Source organism: Choloepus didactylus, chromosome 27 (genome assembly GCF_015220235.1).
Source record: "Choloepus didactylus isolate mChoDid1 chromosome 27, mChoDid1.pri, whole genome shotgun sequence".
In the NCBI taxonomy this organism is placed as follows: domain Eukaryota; kingdom Metazoa; phylum Chordata; class Mammalia; order Pilosa; family Megalonychidae; genus Choloepus; species Choloepus didactylus.
The window spans coordinates 17,605,833-17,633,231 of NC_051333.1; the positions used below are offsets into that span (position 1 = coordinate 17,605,833).

Here is a 27,399-nt window from a genome sequence, read left to right on the forward strand (position 1 = left end):
GAAAAAACTGAAAAAATTATATGGTAGGATAAACAAAGCTTTGACAAAAAATGGTTACCTTTTAGTATGGGATTGAGATTAGGGCTATCAATGAAAAGGAACAACACTGTTTAAAAGGGGAAAATTTGGATAATTTCAGCACTTAAAATAGATTTCTTTAAAGAGAAAAACAAGGGTTCCAAGATGAATTTCAGGTCATATTAATCATGGCAGCTTTTATAATTACAAAAATTATAATTGATCAGTATGAATAATGACATCATTAAATATAATGATAAAATCTATACTTACTGAGATTGTAGTTATGATATGTTTTGGCATGACGAAAGTAACTGAAAGTATAATATGTTGTTCATGACTACACTTTCTTTAAAAACAAAGTCTGGTAGGATTTGCTTGAACTTGAGAGTTCTCATCTCTAGTTGGTATGTTTACAAGTACTCCTTGCTTTTTTTTTTTTTAACATGTTCTGATTTTCTGTTTTATAAGAAAGCATAAATTCGTGAAATGAAACAAAAAAGATACCACTGGCCTCTAAAACAAAGTTCTAATTCCACTAGGAATTTTAAAATATTAATGTTAACATGATTTAAACAGGATGGTATTGGCTCAAGCAAAAATATATAGGTAAAAGAAAACAAAGCCCTAAAACACAAGCAAATATAAACAAGAATATAACTTATCACCAAGAAGGTTGAATAAAGCAGTGGGGAAGGAATTATGGAATAACATGTTGGGATAACATTTTTCAGGGGTGGGAGAAGAGGGACAATGTTCACTTAGACACTGATTCACATTTTAAAATGCAATACATTGGTATTAAAACTTGAATATAAAATAAAATTATAAAGCAATTCAAAAATATTGAAAGGGGGTAACCATCAAACATGAATATTTTATTTAAAATATTAGGAAGCTGATAAGAATTTTAATTTTTACTACTCATCAGTATGAACTCCCTGATGACGAATGAGGTCTGAGCCACTACTAAATGCTTTCCCACATTCCTTACAGTTAAATGGTTTTTCACCAGTATGAATTCTGAGATGTCGAGTAAGGTTTGAGCATTTATTAAAGGCCTTTCCACATTCATTACATTCATATGGTTTTTCATCTGTATGAATTCTCTGATGTTGAAAAAGTTGTGAATTCTGAGTGAAGGCCTTCCCACATTCAAGACACTCAAAGGGTTTCTCACCAGCATGAATTCTCTGATGTTGACGAAGTTGTGAGCTCTGAGTAAAAGCTTTCCCACATTCCTTACAATCGTAGGGTTTCTCACCAGTGTGAATTCTCTGATGATTAGTAAGTGCTGACCCACTACTAAAGGCTTTGCCACATTCTTTGCATTCATAGGGTTTCTCACCAGTATGAATTCTCTGATGCTGAACAAGCTTTGAGCTCTGAGTAAAGGCTTTGCCACATTCCTTACATTCATAGGGTTTCTCACCTGTATGAATTCTCACATGTTGAAAAAGTTGTGAGCTCTTAGTAAAGGCTTTTCCACATACTTTACATTCATAGGGTTTTTCACCAGTGTGAATTCTTTGATGGTCAATAAGATTTGAGCAATAATTAAATGCCTTCCCACATTCTTTACATTCATAGGGTTTCTTACCAGTATGAATTCTTTGATGTTGAGAAAGATATGAGCTACAACTGAAGGCTTTTCCACATTCCTTACATTCAAAGGGTTTTTCCCCAGTATGAATTTTCAGATGTCGAGTAACATGTGAGCCACAACTGAAGAATTTCCCACACTCCTTACATTCATAAGATTTTTCACCAATATGAATTTTCTGATGTTGAATAAATTGTGAGTTCTGACTAAAAGCCTTTCCACATTTCTTACATTCATAGTGTTTCTCTTCATTATTAATTATTTGATGTAGAGTAAGAAAAGAGTGTTGAATATATGTGGGCATGTATTCATGAGTGAATATTTCTTGACTGAAATGCCCATTTTTGTATTCCAATTGTCTTTCAAAGTGGCTTCTATATTCCAAAACATCTCTGAAATTGGAGTACTCAAAGCTGTGCCTTGGAAGTCCCACAATCTCCCTTTGGCATGATTCTATTTCATAAACTTCCTTCTTTAGAGATAATAACTTGGTTTCACACATTGATTCAAGATCTGAAAGAAAATGAAATATTAATAATTTTTCCTATTTTCAACAAGTTAAACTTTTATAATGGGAAAAATTAAAGTGAAATAATATCTAGCCATAAATGACAGAGTTCTCAAGTATAGCTGTGTAATCTGAAAAACAGATAAGAAATGCATAGACAATGAGATATAATGCAGGAAGTACATGGAAGAAATTATGAAAATAAATTACTACAATGATTCTCAAACATTGGTGCAACTCCAAGTCATCTGGAAAGCTTGAGTCATCTTTTGTAGTAAAAGATTACACACATATACACATACCCGTATGTATGCATAAGAAGGAGAGTGTATCATCATACAAGATACATTACAAAACGTAGATAACTTTCTGACCTCCATTAAAGGTCTCCAGAGAGGAATAAATGCATATAGAAAAAGATTCTTTGGCTCTATAATAAAGGATATATGGGATAAAATATTAAGAGGTTAACAGACAGTTATCCACATGGAGGAACAGCCTGAGATAAATCTATGGTATTGAACTAATTTGTTGAGAAAAGCAAATAGGGAAGACTCTTCTATGACTATATTACGTTATGTGTTGGAGATTCAGCGAAAATACATTTGCCTTGAAATTCTGTGATGTTGATCTTAGTAGGAAAGAGGAAAGGACTGCTCATGTATCACATCAGTGACTGAGGAGGGAGGCTGTTAGAGTTTAAGATAGAAGGAAAGAAAATAAGACACAGTGCAACTTACTGCCCTGGGAAAATGACAGGAATTAGAAGCACATTGATGAGTGCTGAGCCCCAGCTCTAATTTCTAGCTTTAATTTCTTAGGCAATTATTTAACCTGAGTCCCTATCTTTTTCATCTATAAAAAGCAGATAATCCTTAACACATGATGGTAAGGAAAAATGTATGCAAATGACTTGAAGTAAAGGGCTCAGTATAGGATTATTATTATCAAAGAATTTCTTGCCAAAAATGGGAATATTAGGAAATTACTGGTTTTAAGACATCAAAGTGGAGACTGTTGAAACATCTCAAGCCAAAAATAGGAAATTCATTCCACAAATTCTTTTTCTCCTATCCTCATAATAATTTTGCAACAACTTGCATCTAATTCAGCTCCTAAGCAACACCTAAAACTGTCTTCTTCTACATCTGTAAATGCCCTCTTCTAAACATGAATCATCTCTTATCTAGACCATTGAAATAGTCTCCTACTCCAGTCTTCTCAATTGAGTTTTCACATCCACTAATCTATTCAGGAACCTAAATAAATTTGGCCTGGCCTTCCCCTGCTCAAATTCCAAACTCAAAATCATGAAAGCTGAATGATGTGGTTCCTGCCTGCCTCTCTTAACCTCCTCACTCCACTCCCACTGGATCATGGGGCCTGGCAACACTGGCCTTCTTTCAGTTCATCAAACATAGGAAGCTCTCCCTTCCTATCAGGGCATTCACAGGGCCTCTTCCCTCTGCCTGGATCTTTACCTTTATGAACACATTAAATAACTAGATCTAGGCTTATGTAATATGGCCGGCAACATTAGCTAGTAGCTCACTCTACTCTCTGTAATGGGGAAGCAGTGGACTACAAGAGACTGAGCTGTATCTGCCTCTTATTTCCAACAGACTCATTTTCAACTTTCACTCACACACAAAAAAGGTAGGAAATTTTTATTATTCCTTTTTCAAAAAAAATAGTTAATATAAAATTAACCCCCTCCCCCTGTAAAAAAAGGAACCTGAGCTTTAGTAACAGCTGGAACAATCCACAGCAGAGGTAGAAAAGATATAATTTGGTAGATTTTCTGTGGTTGTTGGTTGTTCGCTAGTCTCATGGTGATGAAGTTGCACATTTTTTCAAAGGGACTGAGAAGCTGCTGGAGGTTTGGTTCTCCGGGTAGCAGCCTGATGCAAACCAAAGACCTGGGGATCTTCGTACCATCCCAAGATCTGAGTGGGACATACTTTAGAAGGATGTGTGACAAAAACTGATAAGCAGGAAGCTCATGTACTTTAGTTTAGAGTAGCATGTTTGTATCCAAGAGACCTTTCATTCTGAAAACATGTGCCATCACCCTCTTACTGAAAGCACTGGTTCCCCTGTTGAAGATTGTTAGGGATTGCAATGGATTTGAGTCAATTCAAAGCTTCTTTAATTCTTCTAAGAATTCCATGAAGCCTTCTCACCAAGGGTACCCACACTGGAATTTCCAGGAAGAAACAGTTTCTTGATGCAATTTTCCCAAATGGAGCAGCATATTGTATGGGATGGATGAATTCTGACTATTGGTACTTGCATATTCTGGATTTCCCAAAGAGTTGTGTAATCAATAAGCCAGACCAAATGTTGAAAATTCTGATGTGTGAGCTTGACCCAGCAGTTATAGACCAGTTTTAACTGAAAGATGGTGTTACTGCAAAGGATGTCACTCATGAAAGTGGAATTCATAACCTGATACCAAGTTGACATTGATGCCACACTGATCAATCCTTGTGGGTATTTGATTAATGGAATGAATCAGATGGAACTTATTGGACTATTCACATCATTCCAGAACCAGAATTTTCTTATGTTAGCTTTGAAACAAACAAGTCAGACCTCCTATGAGGAAAGTTGTGGAAGTCTTCAAGCCAGGAAAATTCATGACCACCTTGTTTGTAAATCAGAGTTCCAAATGTCACACAGTGCTTTCTTCACCACAGAAGACTGAGGGTTTTAAGTGTCTTGATTCTCAGAGTGCTATGTTCAATGAATACAACTTTGTTTTTACCAGCTTTACTAAGAATAAGCAACAACAGCAGACTTGATTAAGAAAAATGAAGAAAAAAAACAAAACAAAACAAAAGAACACACATAGAAGGAGGTGGTGGCTGCTTTTTAGTTTATATACCAAGGGCCATGCTTTACATAACCACCAACTTGTAGTTGCACGAAGCTGTAGTTGCAATCACAGTGCAATCACTTTAAATTGCTACATGCATTATTATATCAAGAAACTAGATATCTTGCATGAATGGTCTCTTCTGTATTTAGGTATTCTATGCCACTCTTGCTGTGAAGTTGAAGTGCATGTAGAAAAATCCTTTTTCTGTATGAAACTTTACAACACTTATGAAAATAATTCAATTTGGTTTATGAATAGTGTAACATTTCTCCAGGTATCATCCAAAATTCCCCACAGACAAGGCTTTCATCCTCATTAGATATTGGCCTCAGCCTAACCATCTGGGATTCATCTATTAAATTGCTGCCTGAATTTTACATCCAGTTACCTCCAATTTCTAGAACATATTCTCTACTAATGTTAATGAAACCACTTTCTACTTCACATAGATTTTTTTCAAGCAATTCAAGTTTTTCTTTCATGAGTCAAGTCCTCTTAAGAAAATTATTGCAGTCACTTGTTTTGTGAACTATTTTAACATTATTGCTCCCTCCATTTGTAGCCCTCACCATGGAGTTCCTTCTCCTCAGCCCCCCAAATAAAGCAATACACTGTTACACTGGGTGTTTATACTAACCTTATACCCTTGAGGGATGAGGGGAGTGGATCCTGGTCCCAATTTTCTTTTAAGGTCAAGTGAATCTGGTACCCTTTTTATTGGCAGATGGTGACAAAATAAACAGAGTATTGAAGCTCGAGATGCAGGAGATAGTGTTCTGACTTCATCTATTCTTCTCACTGGTATTCCTTTCACCATTATTTGATAGGATAAATGAAGAGACTGCTCAGAATGATAGCTGTTCAGGGTATTCAGGTGCTCACAGTGAAGCAGAATGCTATTCATAATGCAATACCAAAACACTCAATGGGAAAAAACAAGAAATATAGGCTATGAAGAGCAGGCATCTTTTTATCAAATTCTGTGGGATTTAAGCAGCTGAGAACAGTGAAGCTAACTAAATTTTGTATTTTTGTCCTCAAAATATTTTTTTACTTCTTTCTGGGTTGGTGCCATGGTGTTTTGTTCCGTCAATTACTTATAGATGAAACTTTTTTCTTAGTGTTTCTAACCAAAATCTACTTGGTTTGAAATCAGGTGGTTGGAACACTGTTTTGACTTATTTTAAGCATGCTGTAAAAAGTTTCATTGAAGAAGCATTCAGTCAATGTGTAATCAGTTTGATTCTGTAAGCAGCATAGCACATAAATTTTGGTGCTCTTGTTTCTTCTGGACCAAAACTCAAAGAAAATTCTGTTCTTGAATAGTATCCCAGCAGATCTGATAACATTTGTAGACTTGAGGTCTGATTTAAAAAAAATAAAAAAAAGAATTCTGCCTAATGTTGACAAAGTGCACAAATTTATATGGAAAAAAGCCTAGGAAAATGAAAACAGAAGATTGGATAGTAATCTAAATCTTAATGTGATAGAGGAGGGGGAAGTTTTAATGTCATAAATTCTCCCTTCATGGTATTGGATTTAAATTAGTTGAAATGTATTTCTGTACCACAATTTATGCTTCAATAAAAGTTTGCTTAATTCATAAAAAACAAAACAAAACAAAATCTAGCAGTGAGCCTAGTACTACAGTAATTGTGAAACAGTAATGAGCATAAATGATATTTCAGTATGTCTTCAACCACAGTAAAATGATATGAAAACATCTGTCATTTCCACTCATGTCATTGTCACAGGAACTGCTAATACTACTATGATTTGTTGTAAACATCATAATAGGAGGAAAAGCTAACTTTCAATTACAGGTTATTTAAAACAAAGATGATTTTTTTAAAATTTTCATCCAGATTCATGGACCCCCTAAATTCCATCCAAAAGAATCCAAGGTTAGGAACCTCTGAACTAGAGTGATCCTTAAAAACACGATCATGTCACTCCTCTGTTTAAATCATCCAATGGCTTTACATCTCATTCAGAATAAAATTCAAAGCCTTATTATACCAAGTCCCACAAGACCCAAAATAACCTACATGCAGCTTCCTGCCTGCACCAGCACACAAACACACGTACTCCCTGCCACTTCAATGGTCTTCTCTTATACATTTCCCTCTTTCCTCACTCTGCTCCAGTCATAATGGGGGGTGCCAACAAGCTCCTACCTCAGTGACTTTGCCCTTCCTGTTCCCTTTGTCTGCATCTTTTCCAACAGATATTCACATCATTTGTTCCCTCATTTTCTTTAGTCTCTACTGACCTCTTCAAATCTCCCTTCATAGCACCTATCACCATCTGACGTATTAAATATATGTTTGACATATGTTTGTTTACTTTCTTACCTTCCAGAATATAGGCTCCAGAAGTGCAGACCTTTGAATGTTTTGTCCAATACTATATCCCCAGCACCTGGACCTATGCTTGGTAAATAGCAGTTGCTTAATAAGTACTCTTCTGGTTCTATCCCTTCATCCCAAATCCCAAATCCCTCCTTCTCTGCCGCCACTTCCTTTTCAATATAGGCACAGAATCTTTTCCCCCAACGTTGTCTCTATAGGTTGTAACTACAGTCACTTTCAAGGATCCAGCCATGATTTTGATATGGATTAATTCCACTTCTACATATTTCTGTTAAGCTCCCTAACTGACCTTCTCTTTTATTGGATTCTATTTTACGGAAGTCATTCATGTATATATTTTTGCAACAGTTTTAGACTCTGAATTTTTAACAGCTTACATAATTAGTAAACTGCAGCATGTGGCAGATACCTTTGCCCAAATTAGGAAATCAAAAATGTCAGATAAAGGAAAACTCCAAAACAAATTGATGAAATGAGTCCTTGGCAGGCATTCATAGTAAAGATCGGCATTGGGGCAGGGGAGGTGCATATACAACATATAAACAATATATAAACACATACACACACACAAGTACATTATTTTGGAGGTGATAATAGAAAAACTTATAAAGTCTAATGTATCTAAAACATGGATAAAAGTTTGGAGGGAAAGTGAAGGGTACCTTCTGACTGAAATTCAGAGGGATGTTGAAGAAGAGTAGCAGAAAGTGTGCTGGGTGGGAGAAGCAATAAAACAGGTCATCTGAAAGCTCATGCTAAAAGGAATTACTTTTCTCCACAAGTAAGGCCTTGACAGGATCTTCCAAGATAACTTGTCTAAGGTGCTGTTTCCTCACCAACCAGCTGAGTTAATAACTATAATGTCCTACTTCTATTTAATCATCTCTCACTTACCTGAACACAGGCCTCGTGTCAGCTCCTTGCCAACCATCCAAGGTTCTTTCCCTTGTTCCAATAAGGAGATCACTTGAGGCTTAGGAATGTAAAGTCCTGCTCACGAGAAAAGATGGAACATGGTTATGCTGTGGGTATCCCAGAAATCAGATCCAGTCCCTTGATGATCAAGGGAGCAATGCCACTACAAGAACGGCCAAGGAAAGATGAAGATGAAGTTCAGCCATAGCTTATTTGTATTGTCATTTCCTGCTCTTCTTTTTCATTCCAACTTAAGCCATTTATTGGAAACAGGGAGCATAATTTCAGCTGGTAACTTGAAAAGCAGCTGAGAAATTCACTGTGGAAGAAGCCAACATTCCAGAGAGAGGACTATGAATTACTGGTATAGTTTCCCTTACCCATTGAAACCAGATTGCTGTAGTTCTCCAACATCACATCTCTGTACAAGTCCCTCTGAGTAGGGTCCAGGAATCCCCACTCCTCCTGAGAGAAGTCTATGGACACATCACTGAACATCAATGGTCCCTGAAACAATAAACATATATGTATATGACTTAATAAAAGAAATACTTCTGAGACTATGGTGTTTGTATTGTGGATAAAGCAAATGACTAATTATATTGGTGTGACTGGGAACCAATATCTTGAGATCTCAGAAATATATTAAAACAATCAAATTCTTGACAGTGCCCACAGAAAAGGCCTAGAAGCAATAACTAACACAGTAGCAATGAGCACCGTAATGGCTAGATCATGATCTCCAATATACCATTTTCAAATAAAAGGAACCAAGGTTCTTTGGAGAAGGAACTCATTTCAGGATTGAGATGGAAATGCACAAGAAGAGCCTGAACACTGTATCATACCAAAAAGCAAGGAAGCTACCAAAACTTATTAGCATTATGTTTAAAAGATTCAGCAGCCGACTTGGAGAGGTTCCCTCTGGCCCAAAATGATGTAATTTGAGCACCAAATTATAAGAATAATAGCTGCAATGGACTGATAACACCAAAAATGTTTAGGTTATAAAATGTTTAAATCATAAATTCATAATGATTCTGGAAAAAAAATCATTGGTCACTTTTAGAGAATGCTAAGAAGCCAATATATTATTTTGAAAACTGGTGAATAAAAGGAAAGAATCAAGCATTCTTTTCTACCTGAACTGTCCTTCAGCATAACCAAACAGTTGATGAGAAGTTTTACTTTATAGATAGAAGTATCCTATTTAACACATGAGAACAACAGAATTTAAATATCATTTTGCAACCCCTGATAAATTAATGGATCCAGACAATGGTTGTCAATGGCTACTAACATAAAAAGAGATAACCAGATAGAATGTGATTTTTAGTGGAATTATACATCAGTACCTATGAAATAATCTTGACAAAAAATCCCAACTGAATCTGATCAGGCTATAAGAAGTAACTACCAATTTACAGGAAATACTTAAATGATACCACAGGGATGCAAATCAGGAAAATTTAGACAATGGACAAATGAACCAGTTTTTTTTCTTTTCCAACAAAAAAAAAAACTGCATAGAAAGTAAGTTTAGAGAGGTTATCAACCAATTGCAATGTACAGTCCTAATTCAAACAAACAATTTAAGAGAAATGAGACAATAATGGAAATTTGAACACGAATGGATACTGATGATATTAAAAAGATTATTGTTCATTTTTTTTAGATGCAGGTATGGAATAATGGTTATGTTGTAAAAATAATCCTTACCTTTTAGAAATAAAAATTTGTATTTGCTTCTAATTAATCTGAGGTGGGGGTGGGGCTGGGGGAAGAGCTCATGGAACAAAAACGTGGGGATACAGATGAAACAAGATTTACACTGAGTTGATAATTACTGAAGTTGGATGACAGATATGTATTATTTCATAAGATTACTCTACTTTTTAAAAATATGTCTATTTCCCATAATCACAAGTTATTATATAAAAGGGGGAAATGTTTGCAACAGAAAATTTGCAAGGTCCTAATCATGAGTTAAACAAAAAATGTGATGTGACCCTGTTGATAGGAAACGAAGTAGAAAGTGTGATATAGCAAACCAAAACATACACATGGCCTGCAAGGAAATTACTAAAAATTGTCAAAAACTGTTTAATCAAGAAAGACCAATATAGGAATATTAACTAGAAAAATGGGATAAGTTCCACTGGAATCAGCTAAAAGAGTTGATGTTATCTGCCATTATGGGAGTAGGACTAAATGGTGGGACAAAGACATATTCTTTTTTCTTTCTTTTTTAATGCAATTTTCACATACCTTATAGTCACCCAAAGTGTACAATCAATTGTTCACAGTATCATCATATTAACCACCACAATCAATTTTTTGAACATTTTCATTATTCCAAGAAATAATTTCATCTCTCTTACCCCTTTTGGTCAAGAAGCCTTTCTCAATCCCACAATGCTGGGTCCAAGTTATTCCCAGGAGTCATGTCCCACATTGCCAGGGAGATTTACACCCCTGGGAGTCATGTCCCACATGGCAGGGGCAGGGCAGAGAGTTTACCTGCAGTGTTGGCTTATAGAGAGAGAGGCCACATCTGAGCAATGAAAGAGGTACTCTGGGGGTGACTCTAAGGTACAATTCTAAGTAGGCTTAGACTCTCCTTTCAAGTAACAAGATTCATAAGGGCAAGCCCCAAGATCGAGGACTTGGCCTACTACAATGGTAGTCCTCAATGTTTGTGAGAATATCAGGAATTCCCCAAGTGGGAAAGTGTAATATTTCCAATTTTTTCTTAGTCTCTCCAGGGGGCTTTGCAAACACATTTTTATTCTCTGCTCAAATTACTCTGGGATGTATCGGTGCTTCATGCTAACCTGTACAAACCAACCAGATCTCACCCCTATTCAAAGTTCCATGTAATTATAGTGTTTGAGTAAACTGACCATACAAGTTAAATTTTATAGCATGCTACAGAAAATATAGATTTTCCACCAAATAAACATCAATTGCTTTAGTCTCACATAGAAGTTAAAGTTTTAAAACAGTCAATATCACCCTTTCCCCTTTACTCTGGTTTACCTTAGTCCTAACCAAGTCCATTTTGTTCATATCTATATAAGACTGATCTCTTTTTCAGCTTCTCTAACATTTGCTTATGGGGTAATTCTGACATTCATAGCTGTTGAACTCTGGCGCTGAGTATCAGATGTCACACAGATACCCAAGGTTCCAGGGACTGACAAGGTCACACACAAACAGCTTATCATCTCAAAAGTTAGAAATAACCGTTACAACTCATGAACAGATGTAACTACTGTAAGAGCATACAATCTAGGAACCTTTACCATAAGCCTTCCCCTGATAACTTATGCTCTCAGATTCAATTCTCAGAGTTTGCACATTATAGTTAGTCCATATTAGTGAGACTTTAGTGTTTATCTTTTCAATTCTGGCTTATTTCACTCAAACTGTCCTCAAGGTCTATTAACCTAGTTGCATACCTAACAACTTTATTTCTTGTTGCCACTGCTCAATATTCCATTGAATGTATGCACCGCAGTTCACCATTCCGTTTATTATTTGATGTACCCTTAGGTCACCTCCATCCACTGAGAATCACAAATACTGCTGTCATAAACACCAGTGTGCAATGTCCATCCGTGTCCCTGCTCTCAGGTCTTTCAAGTATATAACCAATAATGGGGTTGCAGGACCATATGGCAACCCCATAGTTAGCTTCCTGTGGAACTACCACACTACCCTCCAGATGGGCTGCACCATTCTACTTCACTGCCAACAGTGAATGGGTACATTCCTCTCTCCACATTTTCTCCAGCACTTGTATCCCTCTGTTTATTTTTTTTTTCATTTTCTTAATTGAGATTGTTCACAAACCATACAATTATCCAAAGATCCAAAGCATACAATTAATTGCCCATGGTTCCATCATACAGCTATGCGTCCATCATCACAATTTTTTTTCAATTTTTAGAACATTTTCATTACTCCAGAAAAGAAATAAAGACAGAAAAAAGAAAACTCAAATCCTCCCTTACCCCTAACCATCCCCCCTCCATTACTGACACATAGTATTGGTATAGTACATTTGTTACTGTTGATGAAAAAATGTTAAAATACTACTAATTGCAGTATATAGTTTGCAATAGGTATATTTTTTCCCTATATGCCCCTCAATTAGCTTCTATTTATAGTGTCATACATTTGTTCTAGTTCATGAGAGAGATTTCTAATATTTGTACAGTTAATCATGGACACTGCCCACCACAGGATTCACTGTTTTATACATTCCCATCTTTTAACCTCCAACTTTCCTTCTGGTGACATATGTGACTCTCAGCTTACCCTTTCCACCACATTCACAGACCATTCAGCACTGTTAGTTATTCTGACAACATGGTACCATCACCTCTGTCCATTTCTAAACATTTAAGTTCAACCTAGCTGAATAATCTGCTCATAATAAGCAACCACTCCCCATTCTTTAGCCTCGTTCTACATCCTGGTTATCTTATATTTCAGGTCTATCAGTTTACATATTACAATTAGTTCATATCAGTGAGAATCTGCAATATTTGTCTTTATTTGTCTGACTTATTTCACTCAATATAGTGCCCTCAAGGTTTCTTCATCAACCCATTTTTTTAAAGACAGTTTTGTTCACACACCATATATTCTGTCCTAAGTAAACAATCGATGGTTCCCTGTATAGTCACGTATTTATGTATTCAGCACCATCACCACTACCTATATAAGGACATCCCTATTTCTTACACAAAGCAGGAGGAAGGGTCAAAGAAAGTAGAGACAAAAGAAAAAGAAAAAAGAAAGAGAAAAAAAAAAGCATGACATCTAGGAAGCAACAAAAGGAAAGACAGAATTAAACTGAAGTAGAATAAAGAGACAACATCACCAATGCCAAGAGTCCCATACCCCTCCCTTATGTCCCCCCTCTTATAGGCATTTAGCTTTGGTATATTACATTTGTCACATTAAAGGAAGCATAAAACAATGTTTCTGTTAACTATAGTCTCTAGTTTGCATTGATTGTATTTTTCCCCCAATCCCACCCTATTTTTAACACCTTGCAATGTTGACATTCATTTGTTCTCCCTCATGTAAAAACATATTTGTACCTTTTATCACAATTGTTGAGCACTTTAGGTTTCACTGAATTACACAGTCCCAGTCTTTATCTTTCCTCTTTCCTGCTGGTGTCCCACATGTTCCTAACCTTCCTCTTTCAACCATACTCACAGTCATCTTTGTTCAGTGTACTGACATTGTAACAACCTGTAACACTGTACCCATATTGAAAATCTGTTTGACACTGTCTAGAAAAGTTGAAAAGGCATATCTGACATATCCAACAGCCCAGCAATTTCATTCCTATGTTTATCCTCCACGAAATATGCATATGTGCACCAGAGTACTTGTACAAACATGTTCAGAACAGCATTTTCATAAGAGCCAAAAACTGGAAACAACCGTCTGAGCTACAGTATAAATAGAATAACAATGGTGAACCTAAAAAACATAAGATTGCATAGGAAAAGCAGCACTCAAAAGAACATTACAGGGAAGCGAGGCGCCTGTGCTGCTTCAGTGACCGGGTGGTGGTGGCGGCGGGGAGGGAGACTATGGCGGTGACAGCGGTGGACACCAACGCTGTCCTCAGGGAACAGCAGCAGGGTCTGGAGCCGCTCGCACCGCTGCAGAGGGGCCAGCCAGGCGCGGAGCACAGCAGGTGCGCCACGGGTGGCATTGTGTGTCCCAGGGTGCAGGAGCGAATCCCAGAAGAGAGGTGAGGCTGAGCCCAGAGTGCTGGGTGACTTCAGCAGGGAAGAACTCCCTTCCCCCCTGCTTCAGGCTGCTGAGCACTGAGCAGCACTCAAAATGGAAGCCATCGCCAAATATGACTTCAAAGCTGCTGCAAACGATGAGCTGAGCTTCAAAAGGGGGGACATCCTCAAGGTTTTGAATGAAGAATGTGATCAGAACTGGTACAAGGAAGAGCTCAGTGGAAAAGATGGTTTCATCACCAAGAACTACATAGAAATGAAACCACATCTGACTAAGACATAGAATTCTTCACCCAACAACAACGGAATACACACTCTTTTTGAGTGCTCATGGATCATTCTCAAGGATAGACCACATCTTAGGTCACAAAACAAGTTTCAATAAATTCAAAAATATTGAAATAATACAATGTATCTTTTCTGACCACAATGGAATGAAGCTAGAAATCAATAGAGAGAGAAATGGAAAATTCACAAGTATGTGGAAATTAAGCAACATACTCTTGAACAACTAGTGGGTTAAAGAGGAAATCACATGGGAAATTAGTAAAAATCTTGAGGCAAATAAACATGGAAACACAACATACCAGAACTTATGGGATGCAGCAAAAGCAATGGTGAGAGGGAAATTTATACCTCTAAATGCTTACATTAAAAAAGAAGAAAGATTTCAAATCAGAAGCCTAACCTCAAAACTGGAAGAACTAGAAAAAGAAGAGCAAACTACATCCAAAGCAAGCAGAAGGAAGGAAATAATAAAGATTAGTATGGAGATAAATGAAATAGAGAATTAAGAAAATGGAAAATATCAACAAAACTAAAAACTGATTCTTTGAAAAGATCAATGAAATTGACAAATTTAGCTAGACTGACAAAGAAAAAACAGAGAAGACAACCCAATGAAAATTAGAAACAAAAAGGGGGACATTACAACTGACTCCACTGAAATAAAAAGGACTGTAAGGGGATACTATGAACAACTGTATACCAACAAACTGGATAACTTAGATGAAATGAGAAAATTCCCAGAAACATGCGAACTACCTAAACCGACTCAAGAAGAAACAAGATCTCAACAAACTAATAACTAGGAAAGAGATTGAATCAGTAATCAAAAACCTCCCAACAAAGAAAAGCCCAGGACCAGAAGGCTTCACAGGGGAATTTTACCAAACATTCCAAGAAGAATTCACACCAGTTCTGCTCAGACTCTTTCACAAATCTGAAGAGAAGGGAATACTCCCTAATTCATTCTACAAGGCCAATGTCACCCTCATACGAAGGCAAGATAAAGATGTATCTTATCTTTCACTAGTATTTCACTAGTAGCGAAAACTACAGACCAGTATCTCTTATGAATGTAGAAGCAAAAATCTTCAACAAAATACTAGTAAACTGAATCCAACTGCACATTAAAAGAATTCATGCCCAGGTGGGATTTATCCCTGGTATGAAAGGGTGGTTCAACATAATAAAAGCAATTAGTAATATACCACATTAACAGACTAAAGGAAAAAAACCACATGATCATTTCAGTTGATGCAGAAAAGGCATTTGACAAAATGCAGCATCCCTTCTTGACAAAAACACTTAAAAAACTAGGAATAGAGGGAAACTTCTCAACATGATAAGGGGCATATATGAAAAACCCACACCTAACATTCTACTTATGGTGAAAGACTGAAAGCTTTCTCTTTAAGATCAGAAACAAGACAAGGATACCTACTGTCACCACTGTTACTCAGGATTGTACTGGAAGTTCTAGCCAGAGCAATTCAACAAGAAAAAGAAATAAAAGACATCCAGATTGGAAATACAGTAAAACTTCACCTGTTTGCAGATGATGTAATCCTTATTTACAGAAAATCTTGAAAAATCCACAAAAAAATACCCCTAGAGCTAATAAATGAATTCAGCAAAGTGGTGGGGTACAAATTTTGGGGGTATCTAAAAACCAATAGTGTTTCTGTATACCAGTGATGAACAATCGGAATAAGAAATCAAGAAAAAATTCCCCTTATTATAGCAATTAAAAGAATGGAATATCTAGAAATAAATCTAACCGAGGATGTTTGTACACAGAACACTACAAAATGTTGCTAAAAGAAATCAAAGAAGATCTAAATAAAAAGACAGTCTGTGCTCATGGATCAGAAGACCAAATATTGTTAAGATGTCAAGTCTACCCAAAGCAATTTTCAGATTCAATGTAATCCCAATCAAAATTCCAACAGCCTTTGCAGAAATGGAAAAACCAATCATCAAATTTATATGAAAAGGTAAGAGGCCCAAAATAGCCAAAAACATTGGCTCACACTTTCCAGTCTTAAAACTTATTACAAAGCCATGGTAATCAAAACAGTATGGCACTGACACAAGAAGAGACATATAGGCCAATGGAACAGAATTAAGAATTCAGAAATCAACCCTCACGTTTATGGCCAAATCATTTTTTACAAAGGGGAAGACTACTAAATTGGGAAAGAACAATCTCTTCAACAAATAGTGCTGGGAAAACTGGATCTCCATTTGCAACAGAATGAAGGTGAACCTCTACCTCACACCTTATGCAAAAATCAACTCAAAATGGATCAAAGGAAAAAAAAAAAACTAAATAAAAGAGCCAGCACTATAAAGCTCCTAGAAGAAAACACAGAGAAACTTCTTCAGGACCTTATGTTAGGCAATGGTTTGTTAGACTTTACACCCAAAGCACAAGCAACAAAAGAAAAAATAAATGGAACCTCATCAAAATTAACTTTTGTGCCTCAAAGGCACAAAAAACCCAAGTTAAAAATGGGCATAGGCCTCCCCCCTACGTGGGACCCGACTCCCAGGGGTGTAAATCTCCCTGGCAACGCAGAGTATGACTCCTGGGGATGAATGTGGACCCGGCATCATGGGACTGAGAGTATCTTCTTGACCAAAAGGGGGATGCAAAATGAGACGAAACAGTTTCAGTGGCTGAGAGATTCCAAATGGAGTCGAGAGGTCACTCTGGTGGACATTCTTATGCACTATATAGATAACACCTCTTAGGCTTTAATGTATTGGAATAGCTAGAAGTAAATACCTGAAACTACCAAACTCCAACCCAGCAGTCTGGACTCCTGAAGACAATTATATAATAATGTAGATTACAAGGGGTGACAGTGTGATTGTGAAGACCTTGTGGATCACACCCCCTTTATCTAGTGTATGGATGAGTGGAGGAATGGGGATAAAAACTAAAGGACAAATGGGGTGGGATGGGGGGATGATTTAGGTGTTTTTTTTTCACTTTTATTTTTTATTCTTGTTCTGGTTCTTTCTGATGTAAGGAAAATGTTCAGAGATAGATTGTGGTGATGAACGCATAACTATGTTATCATACTGTGGACAGTGGATTGTATATCATGGATGATTGTAGGGTGTGTGAATGTATTTCAATAAAACTGAATTTAATTAAAAAAAAAAAAATGGGCACAGGACTTGAATAGATGTTTCCCCAAAGAATATGTGCAAATGGCAAAAAGCATATGAAAAGATGCTCAACATCATTATCCATTAGGGAAATGCAAATCAAAACCACGAGATACCATTTCACACCCACTAGAATGGCTACTATTGGGGGGGGGGGGGACAAAATTATAAGTGTTGGTGAGGATGTGGAGAAATAGGAATACACATTCATTGCTGGTAAGTATGTAAAATGATGCAGCCACTGTGGAAGACGGTTTCTAAGAAAGTTGAGTATAGAATTACCATATGAACCAGCAATTCCACTTCTAGTATACACCCAAAAGAATCAAAAGCAGGGACTAAAACAGACATTTGCATACTGATGATCATAGCAGCATTATTCACAATTGCCAAAAGATGGAAGCAACCCACCTATCTGTCATCTGATGAATGGCACACAACGGACTTTTATTCAGCTGTAAAAAGGAATGAAGTTCTGATATATGTGACTATATAGATGAACTTTGAAGATGTCATGTTGAGTGAAATAACCCTGACACAAAAGGGCAAATACTGTATGACCCCAATGATATGAAATAATGAGGATAAACAAACTCACAGAGTCAGAATCTAAAATATAGGTTAGGAGAGGCGGGGCAAGATGGCGGAGTGGTGAGGAGCAGAATTTCGTCTCTCCCCGAGAGCAGCTGGCAATTACCCAAGAACTATATGAAACAGTGTTTTCGGGGTCTCCAGTAACCAGTCACACATTGGACACAAGTTTGGAATTGGAGGAAAAGCTGAGATCGCAGCGAACATTGTAAGTTTCCCGGACCAGGGGTCTGGCGCCCCTCCCCACCCAGACCTCACAGACTGTCTTGCTGCCGGCTCCCTGAAAGGGGGGAAAAAAAAAAAAACAAAAACAGCAATCTGCTGAGGGCAAGAAGGGAGGCTCAAACCAGCCTCAACTGCAGAATTAATTAACAAATTAATTAACTAACTTTGGGAGCTGGGGTGCTAAAGAAGGGCTGGGCTCCAAGAAGTGGGGGCACGTAAAAGCGGGCACCCATTCCCAGACTCCAAAAAAGCCATTTTTTTTTTTCCCTTACATTTTGTCCCTTCTGGCTTCTCGCTGATCTCTTATCTTTTTGCATTTCAATAGCCCCCGGCAGGGGTGGAACTGAAGCAGTTGGAGAGTAATTATCAGACAATAGCCCAAAGCATATCTTTAAATGCTCTATTCTGACACTGACAAAACTTCCAGGCTGGGGAAAAACGTTTAAAAGAGACTCTTTTTTTTTCCTTTTTTCTTTTTCTTGATTTCTTTTCTACTTTTTTTTTTTTTTTAAATCTAAAAGTAATATATGTGGTTATTTTCTATCAGAAATCCCAGGTTGAGGGACTAGGCTGGGCTTGAGGGGAGACAGAGTACCTACAGTGTCTTTGAATTCCGTATTCACTACTGAAGGCCTCCACCCCCGTCTTTAATTGGCAACTCAGGCTGACCAAGGAATCTACCTGGAGAGGCCCCAAAGAGGAGAGAGGAGAAGGGAATAGTGCCCCTGAGAGACAACTGGAATTCTTAGGATTGGGAGAGTGGAGGGAGGCCCAGCTCAACTGGCAGTCCTCCTTCTGGGAATTCAGACCCCAGGGGCTGGAATTCAGATTCCAGCTTCAGTCAGCCACACCCCTGACAGGATCAGAGTCACCAGGAGAACTAAAGTCCCCATACCTCCTTACACTGGTGGGGGAGCTGCGGGCTGGCCAGCGCCACCTGCTGGACAGGAGAGGAAAAGCACCAATTCTAAAGGCCTCATAGGAGGGTCTCATTCTCAGGAAAACTCCATACCCTCCCAATGAGACCTGGGCCTCACTAGACTGGGAAAATCTGACTAAGGTCGACCATATCTGAGGAGACCCACTCACAAAAAGGTTACATAGAGGCAGAGCAAGAAACAGAAAAAACAAGAGGGGAAAAATTCCGATCAACTAAATAGAACCTAAGTTAGAGGTCTAGAATAAGTTGAACTGAATAACAGAGGCGAGAAAACAAAGCCAACCAACAAGAAAACCACTAAGTAAAAGACAGAAAACAAGTTCCAAAATAAACTAATCAAGAGAATCAGATGCCTAGACAACTTAAGATAACAAGCCATACCAGGAAACATGAAAACATGGACCAGCCAAAGGAACAAACTAATAGCTCAGCTGAGACACAGGAGTGGAGGCAACTAATGCTAAATAAATTTGATGAAATGAAGGAAGATATAGCAAAAGAGCTGAAGGATATAAAGAAGACACTGGCTGACCATAAAGAAGAATTCATAAACTTAAAAAAACAAATGGCAGAACTCATGGTAATGAAGGCCACAATGGAGGATATGAAAAACACAATGGAGGGACACAACAGTAGATCTGAACAGGCAGAAGAAAGGATCAGTGAACTGGAAGACAGGTCATTAGAATTCATACACACAAAAGAACAGATGGTGAAAAAAATGGAAAACTATGAGCAGGGTCTTAGGGAGATGAGTGACAACATGAAACGCACAAATATACATGTTATGGGTATCCCAGAAGGAGAAGAGAGGGGAAAAGGGGCAGAAAGAGTAATAGAAGACATATTCACTGAAAATTTCCCAACTCTTATAAAAGACAGAAAATTAGAGATTCAAGAAGTACAACGTACCCCAAATAGAATAGATCCCAATAGACCTACTCCAAGACACTTACTGGTCAGATTGTCCAATGTCAAAGACAAAGAGAGGATTCTGAAAGCAGCAAGAGAAAAGCAATCCATCACGTACAAGGGAAAGTCAATAAGACTATGTACAGATTTCTCTGCAGAAACCATGGAGGCAAGAAGACAGTGGCATGATATATTTAAGACACTGAAAGAGAAAAACTGCCAACCAAGAATTCTATACCCAGCAAAACTTTCCTTCAAAAATGAGGGAGAGATTAAAACATTTTCAGACAAACAGACACTGAGAGAGTTTGTGAATAAGAGACCGGCACTACAAGAAATACTAAAGGGAGTGCTACAGGCTGATAGGAAAAGACAGGAGAGAGAGAGCTGGAGAAGAGTGCAGAAATGAAGATTATCAGGAAAGGTAAAAGGAGAGGAAAAAATAAGATATGACATATAAATTCCAAAAAGCAAAATGGTAGTAGAAAGTACTGCCCTTACAGTAATAACACTAAATGTAAATGGATTAAACTCCCCAATAAAAAGACACAGACTGGCAGAATGGATTAAAAAACAGGACCCATCTATATGCTGTCTACAAGAAACTCACTTTAGACACAAGGACAAACATAGGCTAAAATATAGGTTACCAGGGGATGGGGTGGAGGTAGGAAACAGGGAGTTAAGGCTTAAAATGTAGAGTTTCTTTTTGGGGCAATGGAAAAGTTTTGGTAATGGGCAGTGGTGATGGTAGCACAACTTTATGAATTTAACACGCTGAATTATTTATTTGAATGTGGGTCATAGGGGAAATATTAGGTTGTATAAATGGTAATAGAATAAATTTTTTAAAAAAAATCCATGGAACTACTCACAGTGAACTCTAAGTTAAACCATGGACAGTATTTAATAGTACAGTTATAAAAATGTGCTTTCCTCAATTGTAGCAAATGTACCTCAGCAATGTAAGGTATTAATAATGGGGTGGTATATGGGAACCCTATATTTTATGCAATTTTGTAAACCCTAAACTTCTCTAATAAAATGAATGAATGACTAAATAAATAAATAAACAATAAAATAAAACAACAAAAAAAACGTTATACAGCACAATTCATTTGTATAAAGTTTTGTTTTGTTTTGTTTTTTTAAGTGAAACTAAACTATATTGTTTAGGGATGTGTACATATGTGTATAAAACTATATTTTCAGGAAAGAAGGTAATTATCACTAACATCAGGATAAGGGTTACCTAAAGAGGTGGGAAGAATAGGCTTATTTTGGGGACAAGAAAAATAGGGGGCTTCTGGAGTGCTAATGAAGTTTAAGTTTTTGTTATATATAAGTTTCCTTCATAATTACTTTTTAAACAATATGTCTAAATTTTAAGCACTTTATGTATGTAATATTCAGAAGTAAAGAAAAACTACATAATAGCTATATATAATTTTTAGTGAAAATACAAGAAATTAAATGGTAATACTGTAATATTCCAATCTTGAAAATAATGTACCCTATATATTCATAGGAAACTTATTGGAAGGAAATAGATCAAACAGTGGTCTGGGTGATAGGAGTTTACTTTTGCTCTAACTTCCTATTTTTCCAAATTCTTTAAAATAATGTAAAAACAAGAAGCAAAAACATAGTACACAGGAGAAACTGAGCTACTTTCCAAATTAATTTGTCAACATTACTATGTAAAGTTGGGGAGGATCCTGGGATCTGTGTGTCCAACCCAAAGGCTTCCCATCATTTTCTTGAATGGAAATTTGTAGAAACCAAGTCATTTGATGCTCTGTATTACACAAGACAGTCCAGAAGAAGGAAAGCAAAAAGGAAAGCCCAGCGCACCTGGTACATGGCTTGGTCAACAGCCATTCTTCCTTCCTCCTCTGGGGATCTCTCTAAGAAGAACAGAGCTGAGGAAGGAAAACGGAATCATGACGTACCAGGCCTTTCTTGCCTCCCAGACTGACCACAGCAGAGGTCACTCAGGACCCACCCCTATGGAGAAAGGGGGGTCAGAGCCATCTGGTCCATCCTGATCAGTTCACAGAGAAGGGGTGAAATCTGTGCTGTCCCGAGTTCAAAATCTGTCCTAACCTCAGAGGAGTCTCTTGGGACAGGGCACTGAAGTCACAAAAGCAGACACAGGCACCCAATATCCATATACCCAATACTGTACTGCACAACCACTCACCCACCATGGGGACCCACATACTCACATACAAAAAATCACAGGCACTCCTTGCCCAAAAAATGGCACTATGCATGGTCATACAACCATAGTTCCACACTCAACTGAGGTGGAGGGGTGTCACACACAGTCACACCCACATGGCTAGACTCCTCAAACTCAGCACCACACACAACCATACAATGCTACATTTAGTAACAACCGGTAACACAGTACAGGCCACAAAGTTTCAGCCACTCCTACACACACGTGCACACACGCACACAGCCAGTCAAAATAACACATACGCACCACTAAGACACACACAATGTGACTTTGACACAATTACAGACTCCCCAACCGCACACAGTTACAGTTCACCCACACATAATCTCACACAGTCTCAGACACCCTGTATACTTAGTGGTGCTCACATACACACAAACACAAACATACACTGCTCTGGATAACACACTATCATAGCTGCATAATCACAGATTTATCTTCTACACACACATGCACACCCAACAATGTCACACAAAGTTACACAGTCACACACAATCAGTCCCACCATGAAGCACAGTCACACCTGCACATACAGCTCCGCACACGGTCACAGGATCAGGATACCGCCTCCACAGCGACACAAAATCCCGACCTCACACACACAGAGGCACAATCAGACAAGGTCACCACCACACATGATATCCCATACCTCGCGTCCCTACCCCAGCTTGACCGCCCAGCCGCCCGAGGGCCTGGACCCGCTCTCCAGTCACTTCAGGCCACCGAAAACGCACCTGCGGAGCCTAGCCGAGCCCCCCGCGACCCAGGCCGATCACCGCGTACTTCGCCTACCCCGGAGGCCGAAGGTCCTTCGGACGACGGAAGTGGCGGCCCTTTTTCTCGCTGGGGCCTCCGGGAAACGTAGTTCTGGGCCGCACACGCGCAAGCAAGAGGATCTCTAGCTCCTGTATTTCTGATTGTTCCCGGCCTAAGCTAGGTTGCTACCCCTGCTTTCCTCCTACTCTCTCCGAGATCCAGAAGCAGGCTCGGAGTGAGGCTCCCACTCGAGGTCGGCTGCACATCTTGGGAATAAGCTGTTTCCACAGATCCGGCCTGGTCTTCCCCCAGAAAACTATGTTTCCCTAAGAAACAGGAACAGGGAGCCATATTCGCGCCACAGATTGATTCGTGCAGCAAGAGCTTCTGGGAAATGTAGTCCGAAACCGGAAAAAGGCGTCGCACCGCCTCAACGGAAGGAAGGTAGTCTTAACTGACTTTCTTGGCTCCGCCTGGTCCTGCCGCAGTGAAGAGTGCCGACGCGCCCCGAGTCTCCTAGGAGTCTTTGTGACTAACTAGAGTGCGTGGGTGAGAGTGGCACGGGAGCAGCGCGGCGAGGGAGGTGGAAGCTGGGTGTCTCAGACCCGAGCCGCACCAGGGAAACTGAAGAAGCGTAATCCCGGAAACCGAAAGGGGGCTGATGGGGCGAGGATTTTCCAGAGCGTCCAGCTGTGTGTGTATTGATCGCGAGGGAGGAGCGGGTGGTGCTGAGGAGAATTCCGATATGCGTAAGGCCGTAGGTGGAATTCGGTGAGTTACTTAGTCTATCTTCATTTGGAAAATGATGATACTACTAGGTGCATCTCCTGGGATCATCAATTTTACTCGACTATTTGAAAAGCAGAATGCAAACCAATTAGTCTGATACATGTTTTAAACGACGATTTTTATAAAATACGGTCTTTGTTCCTTGCGTGTGGCTCTGGATCCCACACCCTTCGATGCCTTGGAGACCCTGTTTTTACATTTACAGTCTCCCTCTGCAGTATTTGAAGTTGCACTTTATTCCTTCCCAGCCCTCCATGGGTTGATAACTAACTCTCCCAACTGGGGGAAAAAAAATTGGACCCATAAGTATATATTCAGTACTACAGTTTATGCCGAGGGCTGGCCTAACCCTCAGCAACGGGCAGGGTCCTGATAGGGGGCTGGAGTCGGCGAAAAAACGAGACAGACACCTTGTTGTGTCCGGGTACGAAGATGGAATCTCCGACCAAGCAGAGCATCAGAGCTTTATTTTTATAATTTTCTGTAACATACGCACTAGCATTCAGGAATGCAATACTAGTATAGTTTGACTAAATCTCAGACATTATTTATTCTTACACAGTGATCAATGGACTAGCAGGGACAGACTCCCTGGAGCGTAGCAGGACACAGTGTTTTTGGCACAGGCATAGCAGTTCCTGTTATTTAGTACCAAGCAAACTATAACTATTTTTTGTGTTCATGTTTTAGAGTCTGTTAATCATTACCTTTTTATTTCTTCTAGCTAACTCTTTCAAAGCTTGGGAAGGGGGATTTTGAGCAGAAAGGGTGACCTATTGTTTTCTAAGACAGGAGCAGGCATTTTCACTACGCTGACGCTAATGCAGGGTAAGTTGCTGGCTCATTAATGTAGCTAGGTGTGGGAACATGTCACCACCACAGAGCCCAAAAGACACCAAATGAGAAAAAGAAGCAGTATGAATATAAGAAACATATAAGAAACAGCATAAGAAACAAATTCCTTTTAGGCAGAAGTCATAGGTGCCACTCGACGCTCCGCCTTGCGGAACGGTCACCACGACATGTACTGAAGGCCCAGGGACCGTGCCACTAGGCCGACTGCGGGTGCTGAATTGGCTGCCCACAAGTTTAGATATGAATCTTACTGCTTTGTCTTCTTGGAAACAGTTCAGTCACAAATGGGGACCGAAACAGCAAATTCCAGTTTCAGCAAAACTCTTAGAAAGGAAAAGTTCATGAACTCCAAAATACACAGGTGCATTTCCTCACAGAGTTGAGTTACATAGAAGCATGCTGGAGGCTGAGGTAACAGGTAGGAAGTGATGCTGAGTTGCTGGTAAATCCCGATGGTAGTAGGCTCCAGAAATAGCCAAAAATTAATTCCATGAAGGCAAGAAATAGTGAAAGGGAAACTATGAAGAGGTAGCTGCCAGGAGGAGAGTGCAGGTCAAGCACGATGATGTCATGTGGAACCTGTGTGCCAAGATCAATACAGGGCCGTGTTTAAGAGAAAATCAACCCAGAAAACTAGGATATATCTTAGTTTTAATCAGTGTTATTATCTTATTATTATAAGATGAAGGAAGACTCTTGGGTATCCAAGGAAAATGTCAGATTACTCAAAGGAAAGAAACTTGGGCAATGTCAGATTTCTCCACAATAAAATCTAGCATGAGAGATCAGTGGAACAAAAGCAAAAACAAAACAGAACAAAAAAGTTGAAGAAAGAGGGTGAGAGTCAAAGAGTTTTTTGGCCCACAACCAAGTTGCCATGCAGATATAGACACTAACATCTACATTTTTCCCAGGCCAGGCATGCGTTTATTCCATAAGTGAAGGCTAGTGTTATTTTGACAAAGGGGATTTTTGGAGTTCAGAGATGACTAGGGCCACCCAATGAATTGAGGATGTAGACTAGGATTACTTGAAAACCAGGGGCAGTGATATAAAGGATTTATGTCTCTGTGTCCCTGGGTCTTCACATGATTTTCTTATAAGAACAGCAGTTGTTGGAATAGGCCCACTCTAATCCACTATGACTTCATCTTAACTTGATTACATCTGCAGAGATCTTATTTCCCAGTGAGGTCACATTCACGTTATCAGGCGTTAGGATGTTTTGGGGGACATAATTCAACTTACAGCTACAGGTCTATTCAGATTTTCTATTTGTTTTTCAGTCAGTTTTCATAGGATGTATCTTTCTAGGAATTTGTCTTTTATCTAGGTAATCTGATAATATTGACATAGTTTTTTATAGTAATCCTTTATAATCCTTTTTGTTTCTGTAAAGTTGGGATTAATGTCCTCTCTTGCATTCCTAATTTTACTAATTTGTGTTTTCTTTTGTTTTCCCCTTTGGTCAGTTTAGCTAAAGGTTTTTTAACTTCATTGATCTTTCCAAGGAGCCAACTTCTTTTTTATTAGAGAAGTTATAGGTTTATAGAAAAATCATGCAGAAAATACAGAGTTGCCATATACTCCCCATAATTAACACCTTGCATTAGTGTGTTACATTTGTTTCAATTGATGAACGAATATTATTGTGATTCTATTAACTATAGTCCATGGTTTTTATCAGGGTTCCCCATTTGTGTTATACAATCCTATGTGGTTTTTAAACTTTTATCCTGGTAACATATATACAACCTAAAATTTCCCCTTTTAACCACATTCAAATATACAACTAGTGCTATTAATTATGCTCACAATGTTGTATTACTATCACCACCATCCATTACCAAGACTTTCCATCACCCCAAATAGAAACCATACAATTTAAGCATTAACGCTCATTCCCTACCCCCACTCTGGCCCCTGGTAACCTATATTCTAGTTTCTACTCTAAGAATTTGCTTATTCTAATTATTTCATATCAGTGAGATCATACAACACTCGAACTTTTGTTTCTGGTTTATTTCAATGAACCAACTTTTGGTTTCATTGATTTTACCTATTGTTTTTCTATGTTTTGTTTATTTCCACTCTACTCTTCATTAACTCCTCCTTTCTGATTGCTTTGGGCTTAGTTTGCTCTTATTTTTGAGTTTTATAAGGTATAAGTTTCAGGTTATCATTTTGAGATCTTTCTTATTTTTAATGTAGGCATTTACTGGTATAAATTTCACTCTGAGAACTATTTTCATTGCACCCTATAAGTCCTGGTGTGTTGTTGCTTTGGGTTCACCTCAAAGTATTTTCTCGTTATCACCTGTAATTTTTTTCATTGATTCATTAGTTAAGTAGGAATGTGGTGTTTGATGTGTTTAATTCCTAGGTTTCACTAATTTCCTTCTGTTTTATTTATATTTTCATCAGAGAGCACACTTTATATGATTTCAATATTTTAAAATTTATTGAGATTTGTTTTATGGCCTACTTTATGGTCTCTACTGGAAGATGTACCCTGGGCACTTGAAATGTGTATTCTGCTTTTGTTGG

The 27,399-nt window shown here is 38.4% G+C and overlaps 2 protein-coding genes and 1 pseudogene across 12 annotated transcripts in view; 2 read left to right on the forward strand and 1 right to left on the reverse strand.

Annotated features, from left to right (window-relative positions):
- Positions 1-405: 405 nt before the first annotated feature.
- The window catches only part of LOC119521684 (zinc finger protein 383), a 129,541-nt gene continuing 102,547 nt past the window's right edge, over positions 406-27,399 (reverse strand). The window contains exons 1-5 of one of the 6 annotated variants that reach the window (XM_037820254.1): positions 23,245-23,575; positions 22,062-22,129; positions 8,678-8,804; positions 8,277-8,372; positions 406-2,134 (exon numbers count right to left, since the gene is read on the reverse strand). In XM_037820254.1, the coding sequence (XP_037676182.1) occupies positions 939-2,134; positions 8,277-8,372; positions 8,678-8,804; positions 22,062-22,088 (1,446 nt within the window). In that variant the 5' untranslated portion in view covers positions 22,089-22,129; positions 23,245-23,575 and the 3' untranslated portion in view covers positions 406-938. Of the gene's footprint in view, positions 2,135-5,647; positions 6,375-8,276; positions 8,805-22,061; positions 22,130-23,186; positions 23,576-27,399 lie in introns of those variants that run through there. The other 5 variants (XM_037820253.1, XM_037820256.1, XM_037820255.1 and 2 more) reach the window with 5 other exon arrangements.
- On the forward strand, positions 4,132-4,933 carry LOC119521704 (annotated as a pseudogene).
- Positions 23,355-27,399, forward strand: part of ZNF585B (zinc finger protein 585B) — a 90,860-nt gene continuing 86,815 nt past the window's right edge. For 4 of the 6 annotated variants that reach the window (XR_005214395.1, XM_037820189.1, XM_037820187.1 and 1 more), the window contains exon 1: positions 23,355-23,979. The gene's annotated coding sequence lies outside the window, so the exon portion shown is untranslated. Of the gene's footprint in view, positions 23,980-24,773; positions 24,826-27,399 lie in introns of those variants that run through there. The other 2 variants (XM_037820188.1, XM_037820185.1) reach the window with 1 other exon arrangement.